This window comes from Anopheles darlingi, chromosome 2 (assembly GCF_943734745.1).
Source record: "Anopheles darlingi chromosome 2, idAnoDarlMG_H_01, whole genome shotgun sequence".
NCBI classification, from domain to species: domain Eukaryota; kingdom Metazoa; phylum Arthropoda; class Insecta; order Diptera; family Culicidae; genus Anopheles; species Anopheles darlingi.
Window position 1 is genome coordinate 34,000,596 of NC_064874.1, and position 12,104 is coordinate 34,012,699.

The 12,104-nt window shown below is 51.1% G+C and overlaps 1 protein-coding gene across 1 annotated transcript in view; it reads left to right on the plus strand.

Moving 5' to 3' along the window:
• Window positions 1-12,104, plus strand: part of LOC125949112 (uncharacterized) — a 57,185-nt gene that overhangs the window by 18,037 nt on the left and 27,044 nt on the right. Inside the window, exon 2 of the mRNA XM_049675821.1 lies at window positions 4,104-4,200. Coding sequence (XP_049531778.1) covers window positions 4,129-4,200 — 72 coding nt within the window. The 5' untranslated portion in view covers window positions 4,104-4,128. The remainder of the gene's footprint in view (window positions 1-4,103; window positions 4,201-12,104) is intronic.

Consider the following 12,104-nt stretch of genomic DNA (forward strand, 5'->3'; position numbering starts at 1 on the left):
CACGCCAGTCCAGGGCCACGCCGACCAAACAGGCCACTCCATTTCGAGCCATCATCGTACCACCGTCGACCCCAGGCGGCGCTGGTCTGGGGCCTCAGAGTGAGTGCTGCGGCCAAACGACCGCCTCAAGACGACGCGACGCTCGAAAGCTCGAAGACGAAATGGGTTTCCAATTATTGATCGTGTTGTTGTTGCTGCTTTCGCCTCTCGCCTTACCTTGCCCTCGACCATTATCCTCTGCGCCTTTGTCACAGTGTTTAGTGTCATGCCTGCGGCCTGGCCTGGTGTCTATGCGTTGTGGTGGCCACAAACTAACCCAGTTTTTCGCTGGAGCTGAGGAGCTACCTCAAGAGACCTCAAGATGCGCCCGGTGATACTGGTACAGCGGTGGAGGTGAACAGCGAGTGTAATTTTATGCAACGTTCATCATCATCATCATCATCCTCATCAGCATCGTCATCATTTGCATACACACCTTCCTTCTGCTGCTGGAGTGAGGCGTATGTGTGCCACAAGTAGCGCACACCATCACACCGATGAGACCGAGAGGCCTAGGCCTCTGGCCGTAGGCGTTGGGCAGATTAAGCTGTAGCACATCCAGGTTAAAGCTTTCCTGCGGGGCCGGGTATCAAGTATCCCCAGGCCACGGGGACACACTCCTTCTCTGCCTTCGCTCCCCGGGGGGGGATTGACGCATTCAAAACCTGATGGATCCGTCAGCAGCAGCAGCACTCTGACCACCCTATCTGGGGGAGGGGATGAGGAGGTTGGATTTGAGTGAACGATCTGGGCCGCAAAACTTTCTTCCCTTTCGTTCCTCTTCCTCGGGACTCGAGTGTCGAGTGTTAAACCGCAGAGCAGCAGGAGGCTGTGTTGGAGAAATTAGAAAAAGCTTTTCTCTCTATTTTGTTTTTAATGCGCCCTCGAGGGATAGGTGTGGAAGGCGCCGGAAGGAAGGAAGGAAGGAAGGAGGTGCCGCTGGTGACAATGAGCCAGGAAGCTGAGCCTCGTGGCAGTGATTTGTTTATCGTCGCTGACGCTGACGCTGCTGCTGACCTTCTCTGCTGCGGGAGTTGTGACCCATTTTGGGCTTTACTCTCGGGCTATCCGAGGGGTTGGTAGTTGGTTTGGACCCGCACGTTTGTGTGTGTGTGTTGTATCGGTTGAAAGGGCTAGATGGAACTCGTTTTCGGGCTGCTAGCATGTCTATGCGAGACCCTTTTTTCTATGCTGCTGCTGATGGTAAGAGGTCACTAGGGTTTTTGTTTTCACTCGAGCGGTTCACCCTTTTCTAGCTAGAAATTGTTGTTTAACTGACTGACTCCCCGGCTAGCGATCGCTGCGACAAACAATAAAGTGCGTATGTTGATTGTTTGCCACCTGTGCTCACTGGCTGGCTGGCTGCTGGCTGTCCCGAACGCCGTCCCGGTTTCATTACCGTTTTCTTATGCAAATTTGCTCCTTTTTTTTTGGGTGGTATGCAGAGAGGGACACAGTCGTCAATTGGTTTCGTCCTCCCGTTCGAAAGTAATATGTTGTTCCCGGACCCAAACCACGGCCATGTTTGTTCATTTCCCGGGGAACAAATCAATCACTTTGTCGCGGCGTCCCTTCTGGTTTTGTTGTGGCGCACGACGGTAGAGAGCATAAGATTGCCTTTCAACTCCCCCCCCCCCCGGGCTTATTTGTCTTTCTACAACTTCTAATCTAACTTTCGAACGTAACTTTCTGATTTCAAAAGCGATGACGATGGTGACGACGATGGTTTCAACTCTTCCGGACTTTTTCCGGTTCGCACCTCGCGGGAGTTGGTTTCATAATTAAAATTGAGAATTGCGGTAATAAATAAACACATTTTTCGCTCCACATCCAGCCGCTCTCGCCCCTCGAGAGTGTGCAAAAAGGCGGGTTGCGAGCTGCAGCACAGCACTTGAGCGGCGCCTGATTTATGTGGTGTTTTTCTCGCGCCAAGGAAAGGGTCGAACGGAAGAAGCGGAAAGTACAATTATCATCCTGCGCTCGTACTCGGAGAGGAAGTGCGATGAATGAAAATTGCGTCGGTGTGTGCGCACGATCGTTTTGTTGTTGGTTTTGCTGAAATTCCGAAGGGAACGTGCCCCGTTTTGCCATTTCACGTTTTCTCGCTTGCACTTTGTACGGAAGGAGCTGAAGTTGTCACGTTGGCGAGTAAATCACGGCAGTAATGGCCGCAGTGAAGGCGAACACTTTCTGGTTCCTTCAGAATCACGCTGTGCTGTTGCAATCGAATGGAGTGGAGTGTCCAACGCACACACACAGCATGAAAACGATGTAAAGCGAAGGTTCTGATGAGAATCGACGACCACGAACCGCACACTCTGGAATGCACTCGGGCACAGGAAGTTATTAATTTCCATTGCGTGCTCCAGTTTTGCGCAACCGAGCGACCAACCCGGGGGATCGCCTGGTGCACCAACCGGCCATCCAACAGGCACACACACACACAGCCGTAGCCCAGCATCTCCAGCTATAAGCGAGCAAGAGATCGCGTGGAAGTGCGTTCTACCGGTTTGGCCCGCGAGTGGTTTGGCGAGCGAGTGTGCCGCTGTTCTCTACTGTAGACACTTTGATAAATTGGCCACATAGGTTTACCCAGCATAAACAATGTTGGTCCTCCAGCTCCGACGGAACCGACATGGCGTGCGTACCACCATGGTGACCCCAGACCCACAGACCCGGGGCCTCGGTTTCTCCCGTTTGGGTCGTTGTTTACCTTCCGCTTTCGTTGGTACACGCTGGCGTATGGTTTGGTGCTGGTGGTGGTGGAGCGGGAAAACTGGACCAGCAAAACTGTGTGCGTGTGTGTGTGTGTGTGTGTGTGTGTGTGTGTGTGTGTGAGCCAAAGAGCGTGATGGTGGGTATTGAAACGGATCAATGAAACCTGGTCGCCGCCTCTACGCCTTGTGACAGCGCTGGAAAGCAAATGAACCGTAACCGTTTATTATTTATCTGTTTGCCGACCAATTGCCCCACAGGTCAGTGTTCCAGAGGAGTAGTGTTCCCCTAAAACGTAACGCGTTGGGTCGTGGGTTCGGTTCCGTGAGTCGCGTGTCTGTTGTTATGCATTGCTGTAGCATAAGTCGTTCTGTTTAATTCCTCAACCTAAATTCCAAATGTTCGGACTGATTGAGTTGCCGCTGTATGAGTGGTCTTTGTGTTGGACTTTAGCTCAAATGTAAGTAGCTTACTTACTTGGAGATCGAGCACCATCGACGATTAATTCCTAAGTGGTCCAACAATTTTGAAATGAAGGTCGATTCCGTCTCAAGTTGCAACACTTTACAATTCACTGAAATCGATCGATACTCATGCGCAGCGTGAGTTTGAAGCTGCGTGTTGCATCTGTCCGTTTTACGGGTATGAACGGCTCCGTCTTGCTGTTCCCGTTGCTAGTGTGCGCCAATGTCACTAAAATATTGGATCTAAGCCTTTTAAAATTATCTTTAAGCTATGGTTCTTCCCAATTTTGCAATTTTCGCGGCAACTTCGATTTGAAAACGGTCTCTTCAAACCGAGCTTCACGTGTACACCGCATAGAGGACTCTGGCGTTCTTTCTCTATCTCACTCTCGCGCTTAAGAGTAAGCGAAAAATAAAATAAGCACTCATTGCATGCATAACTTTAGGCGTACTTTACTGCATAACTTTGGGCGGAAACAGTCGCAATTTCGAAAATTCAAACTATAATCTTCGAAAATGATCTTAACGATGGCCGTCCGATACGATTAACTTCCCATGAATAATTGGGACGCTGTGCGACTGTTTCTGATTGTTTCTTTCGTATTAAACACCATACACCTCGTCCTAGATATCGTCCTAGATAGCAATACTGTAAAAACAAGCTATTCGGTATAGCATAGTTGGGCATCATTATCTTCCTATTGCTCTTTCCACTCTGTAAGACCAAAGCAGTTTTTTCAGAGATTTTTTTTTATATTTTTTGTCAACCATTCTCAAGTTTATCAAGTTTCCTACACATTTCGGTCTTCTGGGCTTTGTTTTTTAGCACTTCGCATGCCTTACTAGCAGATTTTCCATACTAACAGTATGCTTTCCTCGTTTCAGACCCTAACTCGCAGCCAAGTCCAGCATGGCGGGACTGGCGGACGATCCGGAGAAGCTGCTGAGCGAGTGGCTCGGCGAGCTGGAGAATCTGATCGGGGTAAGTCGATACCTACGGCGCAGGGTTCGGTAACGGTCGCGCGATATCGATACGGATGTGTTCGTATTTTGCACCAACATCATGGACATTACAAAAAACAAAACATTTCAGAGCAGGTTGCCAAAGAGAGCTCACGCAACTCCACATTACCGCAATTCGCATTTCTCCTCTCTGTGGGGGGATCCCGTATTCAAAACCGGCTCTAGGCCATTCCAAGGTGTGGTTCACTTCAGTGGCCAATAGAAATGGACGTCCACTGATCAACCTTGCGTGTTGCGTCTAATCATAACATTAGTGTTCGTTAGCCACATCTCACCGTTTGGTTTCATGGTCAGTCAGCGAGGGTCGTCTTTATCACTTCATTAACAGTCACTAGCGATTGAGTCGACCGATCGTCGCACTAATAACAATCTCAACCTAACGGAGCACCGCATAAGGGGTTTCGAAGAGAGGGAAAAGTGTCTCAGGCCCTCCACCTTATGCCTTTATGCATGAGCAACATGGCTAATGTCCTTCACACCACGGCCTCGCGTCGCACCAACTTCAAAGCCCTTCCAAAGACTCTTCCGTGGCGCTCTCTCTCTCTCTCTCTGTCCATCGAAAGCATGCTACCGATCGGGTAATGGGTTCGCGTATCATCGTCACAACATGTCGCCTATACATAAAATATGTTACCGACACAGAGCAGCAGCGCATTCCGTTCTCACTCCTTACCGAAAACCAAAGCGCCTAATAGTGCTCCCAATGAGCGTCGCCTCGCCAGTTGGATAAAAAGCAGAATGACTTTGTCAGATTCCAATTCGCTTCCACTTCCACTTCCACACACGCGGAAAACATGCCCCGTCCGGGAAGCAAGTAAGTGAATTGTGGATGTATGGTATGCGTCTGTCATCATCATCATCATCCGAAGGCGGTACCGAATGGGAAGAGGATCCTCTTGGGAGAACAACAACGCGCCTGCAACACCATCCATCGGGAGGGGGCGCGCGCGGTTGTTCCCGACACGCGAGTATAGTAACATTATTGTTATTATGCCTCCACTTGAGGGGATTATTATCATTAGCACGGTGTTAGAGGGCCACGGACGATCCTAACAGACACACACAACGCTCATTGAGCTCGGAATGACGTACTGTACAGTACCGCTACTCCTTCCGTGGCACTTGGCCGAGATGAAGTTGTTTCCCCGACAAACCACTCGGAGGGAGGCGCGTTACTGAGCGTACCGGGATAATATCCTTGTTCAGTCCAGGACGAACCAGGACACCTTCGACGTGATCATATCACGCATCTGAGCCCCGCATATTGTCCCGTGAAAGAAAAAAGGACGGAAAGGAAGTGCTCGAGTAACATTATACCGAGACAGAGGAGGTCTGGTGAACGATCAATGCGTCGTCTCCTCGTACCTCCTCGTACGCCGGGGCCTGTACGTTCGTCGGGCAAAAGGATAAGTGGAAACGAATCGGATATCCCGAGCAGGTGGTGCCTGGTGCTGCTGCTGCTGGTACCATCGCGCCCGGAGAGGCTACAAGGAGCGTAATGAATCGAGAGCAAATAGAAGAGGCACATGGCATGGCTATGTGTGTTCGGTGTTAGAGCCCCTTTTTTCCTCTTCTGCCTCTCACTACACCCCCACTACACCTCCTTGTCGGAGGCGCGTCTTACGACCGACGAGGCGCTGAAACATCTGCCAGTTTTACATTGCGGACCGCTTTCGGCTGGCTCCTGGGCTCTGGGCTGTGGCGAAGAGAATTGATATAAAGCTTCTTCGGGCACGACACACAATGACGACGCACCGGTGTGCGGTGTGTGTCCAGGTAATGGTGGGCTTCGGTATCTTCCAGGGGCTGCCCTATCCACCTAGCCGATGGCCTGGCGGTGCGAGTTCTTCATAATTCATAATAAGAGAATGCCTTGTCTTCATTAAACCTATTAGGGGTTTGAGGACAGTGCAAGGATAAGGTTCTTTGGAGTGATGTTGTGGAACTAATTTTGCTTATTTGTTGGTAAAAAAAAAACTGTGCCTTTAGCCGGTAAATGACATTGTTGGGGATTTCTTAAACATATTCAAGTTCCTTTAATTTTTGGAGCGAATTTTCTACAAAACATCCTGATATAAAATATATTTTTTCTAAAAACCATGTCCAAACAACTCATCCTGTCACCCCTTACTGCACTTAAGCTGCACACGCTGCATCCCCTTTCGTTTCCAGAAGCCTGGAACCGAGAGGGCATTAAGGAACGTACGCGGTTCCCCGGTTATAATACCATGGCATGGCATAATTAGGTAGGGAATCGAATATCATCAATATTCGGGCCGGGGCCGGCTGGGATTGCATCTCTTACGTTGTGTTGCAACACACACACACAGCGTGCGCGGTGCCCGGTGTCCGATGCCGATAAAATCCGAGCACGTGGTCCATGGCCAGCGACGCCATTGACGAGGATGGTTTTATGATATCTCGTCCCGTCAGTGCGCCGCGTGCATAAGAAGCACGATCGCTTATTGCTTTTCGCCCTTACTTGCCCTCTCTTCCTCGCGTCCTCCCGGGATTTCCTCCGCACATTTCGCACCTTTTTCGGTGCAGGCCAATGCGGGTCTCGCATCACAAGTGCACAGAGAGCATGAGAGAGAGAGAGACCCGCAAATAAGAAAATAAGGAAAGCGCCGCGGTTCGAAAGGAAACTCCAAGCAAAAAGCTGAATTCGTGGGGATCGCTGCCAGAGAGCAAAAACCAACCAACCGGCCCCTCGTGCATGCATTATGCGTTATGAAAAGGGCGAACCTTGGAGCTGGCCGTTTCGATAAACAGCGCGCGCACACAGCGAGCGAGCGATCCTCCAAAAAGGTGACGGTGACGGTGATGCACCTGCTGTTTATCTTCTCTCGCAACACTCTGTGCCTCTGAGCGGGGGTTTTTGTTACGCTTTTTTTTGGTTGTTGTACGTTTGTTGAGGGCACACACTGGAACCACCTCGAAAACCAAAAAACTCCCCGCCGACGCCGGTTTCCTTGTTTTACTTCTCCGCCGAGTCGCTGAGTCGCGTGCGATCGCGCGCTCTCTGCCTTGATTGAGTCTCGCAGGTGGCAAGGAAGTTCTGCTGCTGGCCACTGACGCAGCCGCCGCCACCACCACCACGACGGTGCTCCTGGAGCGGAACCGGAATCGAATCACGGTTGGCAGGTGAGAGTCGACGACGACGACCGCATCCACCACAAGCAACGGCAGTAACAGCAGCAACAACTCACGGTTTGGCATCATGCCCGAGCTCAACACCTGGCCCTCACCACCACTGGACTTTCTGGGTTTCTGGGCAAACAAAACCGAGGTTCATTTCCCCGTGGCGTGGTTTCACGTAGTATGCTGTGGTTACGCGATTCTGACAAGATACAAGAGCGGAAAACAAACGGAACAAAATAAACGGACGCTCCCCACAAGGGTCCCCCCCTGGACAAAAAAGGGCTACGATTTGGGGGGCTTCGCGAGTCGTTGCGCTGGGTTGTCGCAAAAACTCGGACCGCGTCCGGCTCCGACTCCCTTGCTAATTGAGTTTCCAGCCGTGCAAATGACTTTCGACCAGAGAGACGGGGCTTTGCTTTGCTGTTGTAGACGTTTAACCTCAAACAGTTGACTGGAGGGCAGGCGAGCTGTCCGGGGAAACCCGATAGTGTGTTTAGTGAAAAGTCGACTTCTTCCGCCTCAAGGCCGGGAACAGAACAGAACAGAAGAGAGCCACAACGTTGTGGCATAAGTGGCGAGAATGATGCAACATTACAGGAAGTAATGTTGTTGCAGAACGGCAGGCAGCACCTGGTAGCACCTGGCGGTTCTAACGGCGTCTGGTACCTTGTTTATGCCCTGGGGGCAAGCAGCTTGTACTGGAACCATTCTGACGCAGCTTGTCTCCCTGGGTGTGCTTTCTCTTTGGCGCGTGGTTTTCGTTTTTCTTTTCTTTTTGCACGCGTTTGATAATTTGTCTCCCCAATTATGGGCCTCCCCTCTTGGCGTGTGCACAATTGAGCGCCAAAATGGAGGCATTAGTTACCAAATTCGATTGCGAATTACTTTGACGTACCGTGCGTAACGTTCTTCTGAAGTAAAAACCTAATGCCGATTCTGCGGGATGAGGAATTTTAAGCGAATTGTTTCGTCAAAGATATGTTAGACATTTCAGGGCTCAGTGCTCAGGTGATGTGAGGCAGGATGAAAGAGAATTATAATGATCGTCCCCGGTCCTTGGCCAACAATTAATTGTCGCCCGTCGCGAGGAGCTGTCGAAGGTAAACATCATCAACAGCTGGAGTGGAATTTTTCGGGGAAACGATCACGGGGCTGGAAATGCCATTAGGAAATTAACTTACGCCACCGAATACTCTGCCTCTGCTCTGGAGGCTAAAGAACCTTCGGAGCTCGAGTCCATTGTCAGTTGATGTTACATTCAATGCCTTCAATGCTTGTGCTAAGCATGCGTCGTGTTATCTTCAGCTGCACGTTCTCGTACGATAACAAACCTAAACCCTCCCCAAAAAAAAGGGAGCAAAAGGGAACGACTTACGCAAGTGGTGGTTCCGTGGTACCGAGTACAAAGCGATCGATCACCACGAGTGATGAGGTCACACAATACGTCATCCACAATCGGCTGTCAGCCGAGACACCAATCGTCAGTAGTCCATTCGACGTTCCTTTAAGACGATTACACATTACCTCGTGGGTATCTCAACGAAGACCCTCTCCTTAACTGTCGACAAGGGGACACTGTCCTCTATTCGCTTTTGATTACGGGTGTGAAGTTTGTTTACCTTTCGGTCCGGTACGCCCTAGTTCCGGACACAGGTTTCCCCTCAGCCTGCGACTCGATTTTCCTTCCTAATTGAAAAAAGGGATTTCAAGGGATCTACTGCTACTGGCCGGAGTGGCAAAGGTGGCGTTTAAAACCAAAACAAGTAACAAAAAAGCATCCTCCCTGGGGAAAGGAACCTCGCAATCACCTCGAAATGGATGGCTAACAACCAACAATCGACCCTCGACCGATGATCTTCGACGCTCGCTAGCGAATGGCTCTTAAATTATGTTATCTTCATTACCAGTCCCCTCTCCCTGAGCCAGAGGACTCTCCGGATGTTTGTGTGCCTTTGAAGGATGATGATTGTGTGATGTGTCCGGATCCCATCCGGATACAAGAGAAAGGCGGTTCGAGCGTCTTGCCTGTTCCTATGCGCAGCCGAACGCCGCTGCTTTGCTTTCCCTGCTTTGCTCTTCTACCTTCTGGTGCATCGGAAGCAGTCGAAGCATCATTTAATTTATTTTACACTCATCTCTGTCTGTCTGTCTGTGTTCCTCGACTGGACACTCCATCATCCGCCATTTCCTCCAGACATCCAGGTCCTCGAGTGTCCAGCCTCCTGCTCCTGCTCCTCGCGATCGATCTCTCGCTAAACGATCGTCTCGATCGACCCCCGAGGGCCGTGCTCAGAGGATGAGGGTGATCGTTAGAGCGGCAGTCCCGGTGGAACCGGGGACTCTCTGCTGATGCTGATGCCTAGAAGGTTTTACTGCTGCTGTCAATTTCGAACGATCCTCAAACCCCCGGTGCCGGTGCCCTGCTGGCATATGGTCCGGTTCGGTCCGTCGCCAGAGAAACATCTGCCGCGTGTTGTTGCTTCGCTTCTTCCTCTTCCTTCCCAACTTCTGCCTATTCCTGATCACGTATTCCCTTCTTCGAGTCGCAGCAGCAGCAACAGCAAAGCCATAAACCCGTGTATATGCGAAGCGAAGGAAGAAGGGCCCATGGCGACGATCAGCACCGAGAGGTGGGGAAGGGCAGTCAGGCGAAGGTGGACGCAAAGAACAACATCGGTTAGCGGCCGGTCCTAGGAATAGAAGACACGTTAGAAGAACAAGAGGAGGACTACGAGGACAGGCACTGGGATGCAGACTCCTCAGCAGCAGCAGCAACAGCAACAGAACGAACGAACCGAAATCGTAATGTGATGCTGCTGCTGCTGCTGCTGTCATCTGTGGTCGAGCTCGAAGACGAATGCATAGATGGTCCCCCACAAGTGGCAACAAGGGACGGAGCTGCACCACACCTCATGTTCCCTAACTGGCCCATGGGTAGCAGTACGTGCTCCCGCAAGACCGCGTGTGCCTCAATTTTAGAACCGAGAACCGCTTGCAATCTGCTCGCGCGCTCTCTCTCGGCATCTATCTCGGGACCGTTGAGGAACCGATTTTTTGGCGAATGGCAAAACGCGACAGACGGTGCGAAATGTGGAAGGACGGAGACGGAACGCAACGCCCGCAACGCTCGCGTATCTATAGCCTGTCTTTTGAGTAGTAGTGGGTCTTCGGTGCTACTGAAAAGGAAGAATTCCTTGCGGAGAAGAACAAACACCGAAACGAGATCACACGCTCCTGCTGCTTGTGTGTGTGTGTGTTTGCAGAAAAGGAAATTAAATTTCGGTTGCCAGGATATCCTCACCAAAGGGGTAGTGGAGTCCATGCAGGAACATCAATTCTGGGACTCTTTGTCCTCCTGCCTAGAGCTTCATCGCAGTGCAGCTCACAGGACACAGACCGAGATGCGGCAAATTAGATCCAACTTCTTCTCTTTTGTTTCCCTGTTCTTTTTTTGCGTCCGGATTTGCTGACTCCAACAGTGTGCTGTCGTGGCAATCCCGCAAAAACTCCCGCGAGAAACTTTGTAATTGAATTGCCAGCCACTCCAGAAATGCCATTCGCTCGAAACCCTCCCCAACACTCCTAATGATCCACCTTTAAAGAAAAAAAAAGGGGTTCACCAACACCAACACCACCAGCATTGCCTCTAATGATGGTTTATTTAGAAGAAGAGAGAAAAAAAAGTGTCGAAATCGAACGAGTGCCAGGTCGATCGACGTCGTCGTCGTCGTTTAGAGCGATCGATCTGGGCCCCGGGAGTGGAGAAAAGGTGTCGTAACCGCCCTTCCCCCTCTGGGGGCATGCTGCTGCTGCTGCTGCTGCTGCTTGCAGCGCATCAGCGATTGATTCGTGACGTTTGAAGCAATCTGGCTTTTAAAATTCCCTCATTCCCCGTCGGCGTAGATCGTTTTGCTTTCGGTGCACACGGGACACAGCAGCATCAGCAGCATCAACAGCACGAGCTGCGGTTTGTTGTTGTTCTTGCTCCTCATTCCTCACAACCCTGAACCCCCGGGCATGTATCCCACGGCATTTGTTACTAAACAGAACAGAGATCAACAGCACCAGCAACAGCGGCGGCATCGTCGGCGGCACCGGCAATCGAGCTGCGAGGTGATGAAAGTGATTAAGGGATAGGGGTTGTTACGGCAGAAGACCGTCGGACACCGACCAAGAATTGCATCGAAACTCTCTCTCTCTCGAATGCACCAACCAACCAACCACGTGGGCTGAAAGCTGTTGGATTGCTTCGAAGCGATTTGTTGTGCCATGTTCGGGTGGGGGCGTGATGTGTGCTGGATGACGGGGAGGGGGGCTGAAGATGATGCTGCTGCTGCCTGGCACAAGATCTCCTACGAGAACAATATCGTCTTTCCAAGTTCGGTGCGCGCCCGCTTCGACTCTTCTGCTTCTGCAGTGCATGTGTCTCTACGTGTGTGTGTGTGTGTGTGGGTGGTATGGAGGAGGAGTAAGTGGAGAAGGAGGATGCGCTACTGATGGGTTTGATTATGTTAAAATTAATTTATTAGCCGCGCGTGTGCGGAACGCGGTGGCGCTGTTGCTGCTACTTCTACGTGAGTTGCGTGCATCTCTCGTGCATCTCTCGTGGCGCTCCTATTTCAGGAGGGGAAAGGGATTCAGGAGGCAGGGCTACCCCTCACGGCACACACTTGCTCACGCGGACCGTGCGCTCTGCTCGATACCTAAGTGGCTAATCTGCTA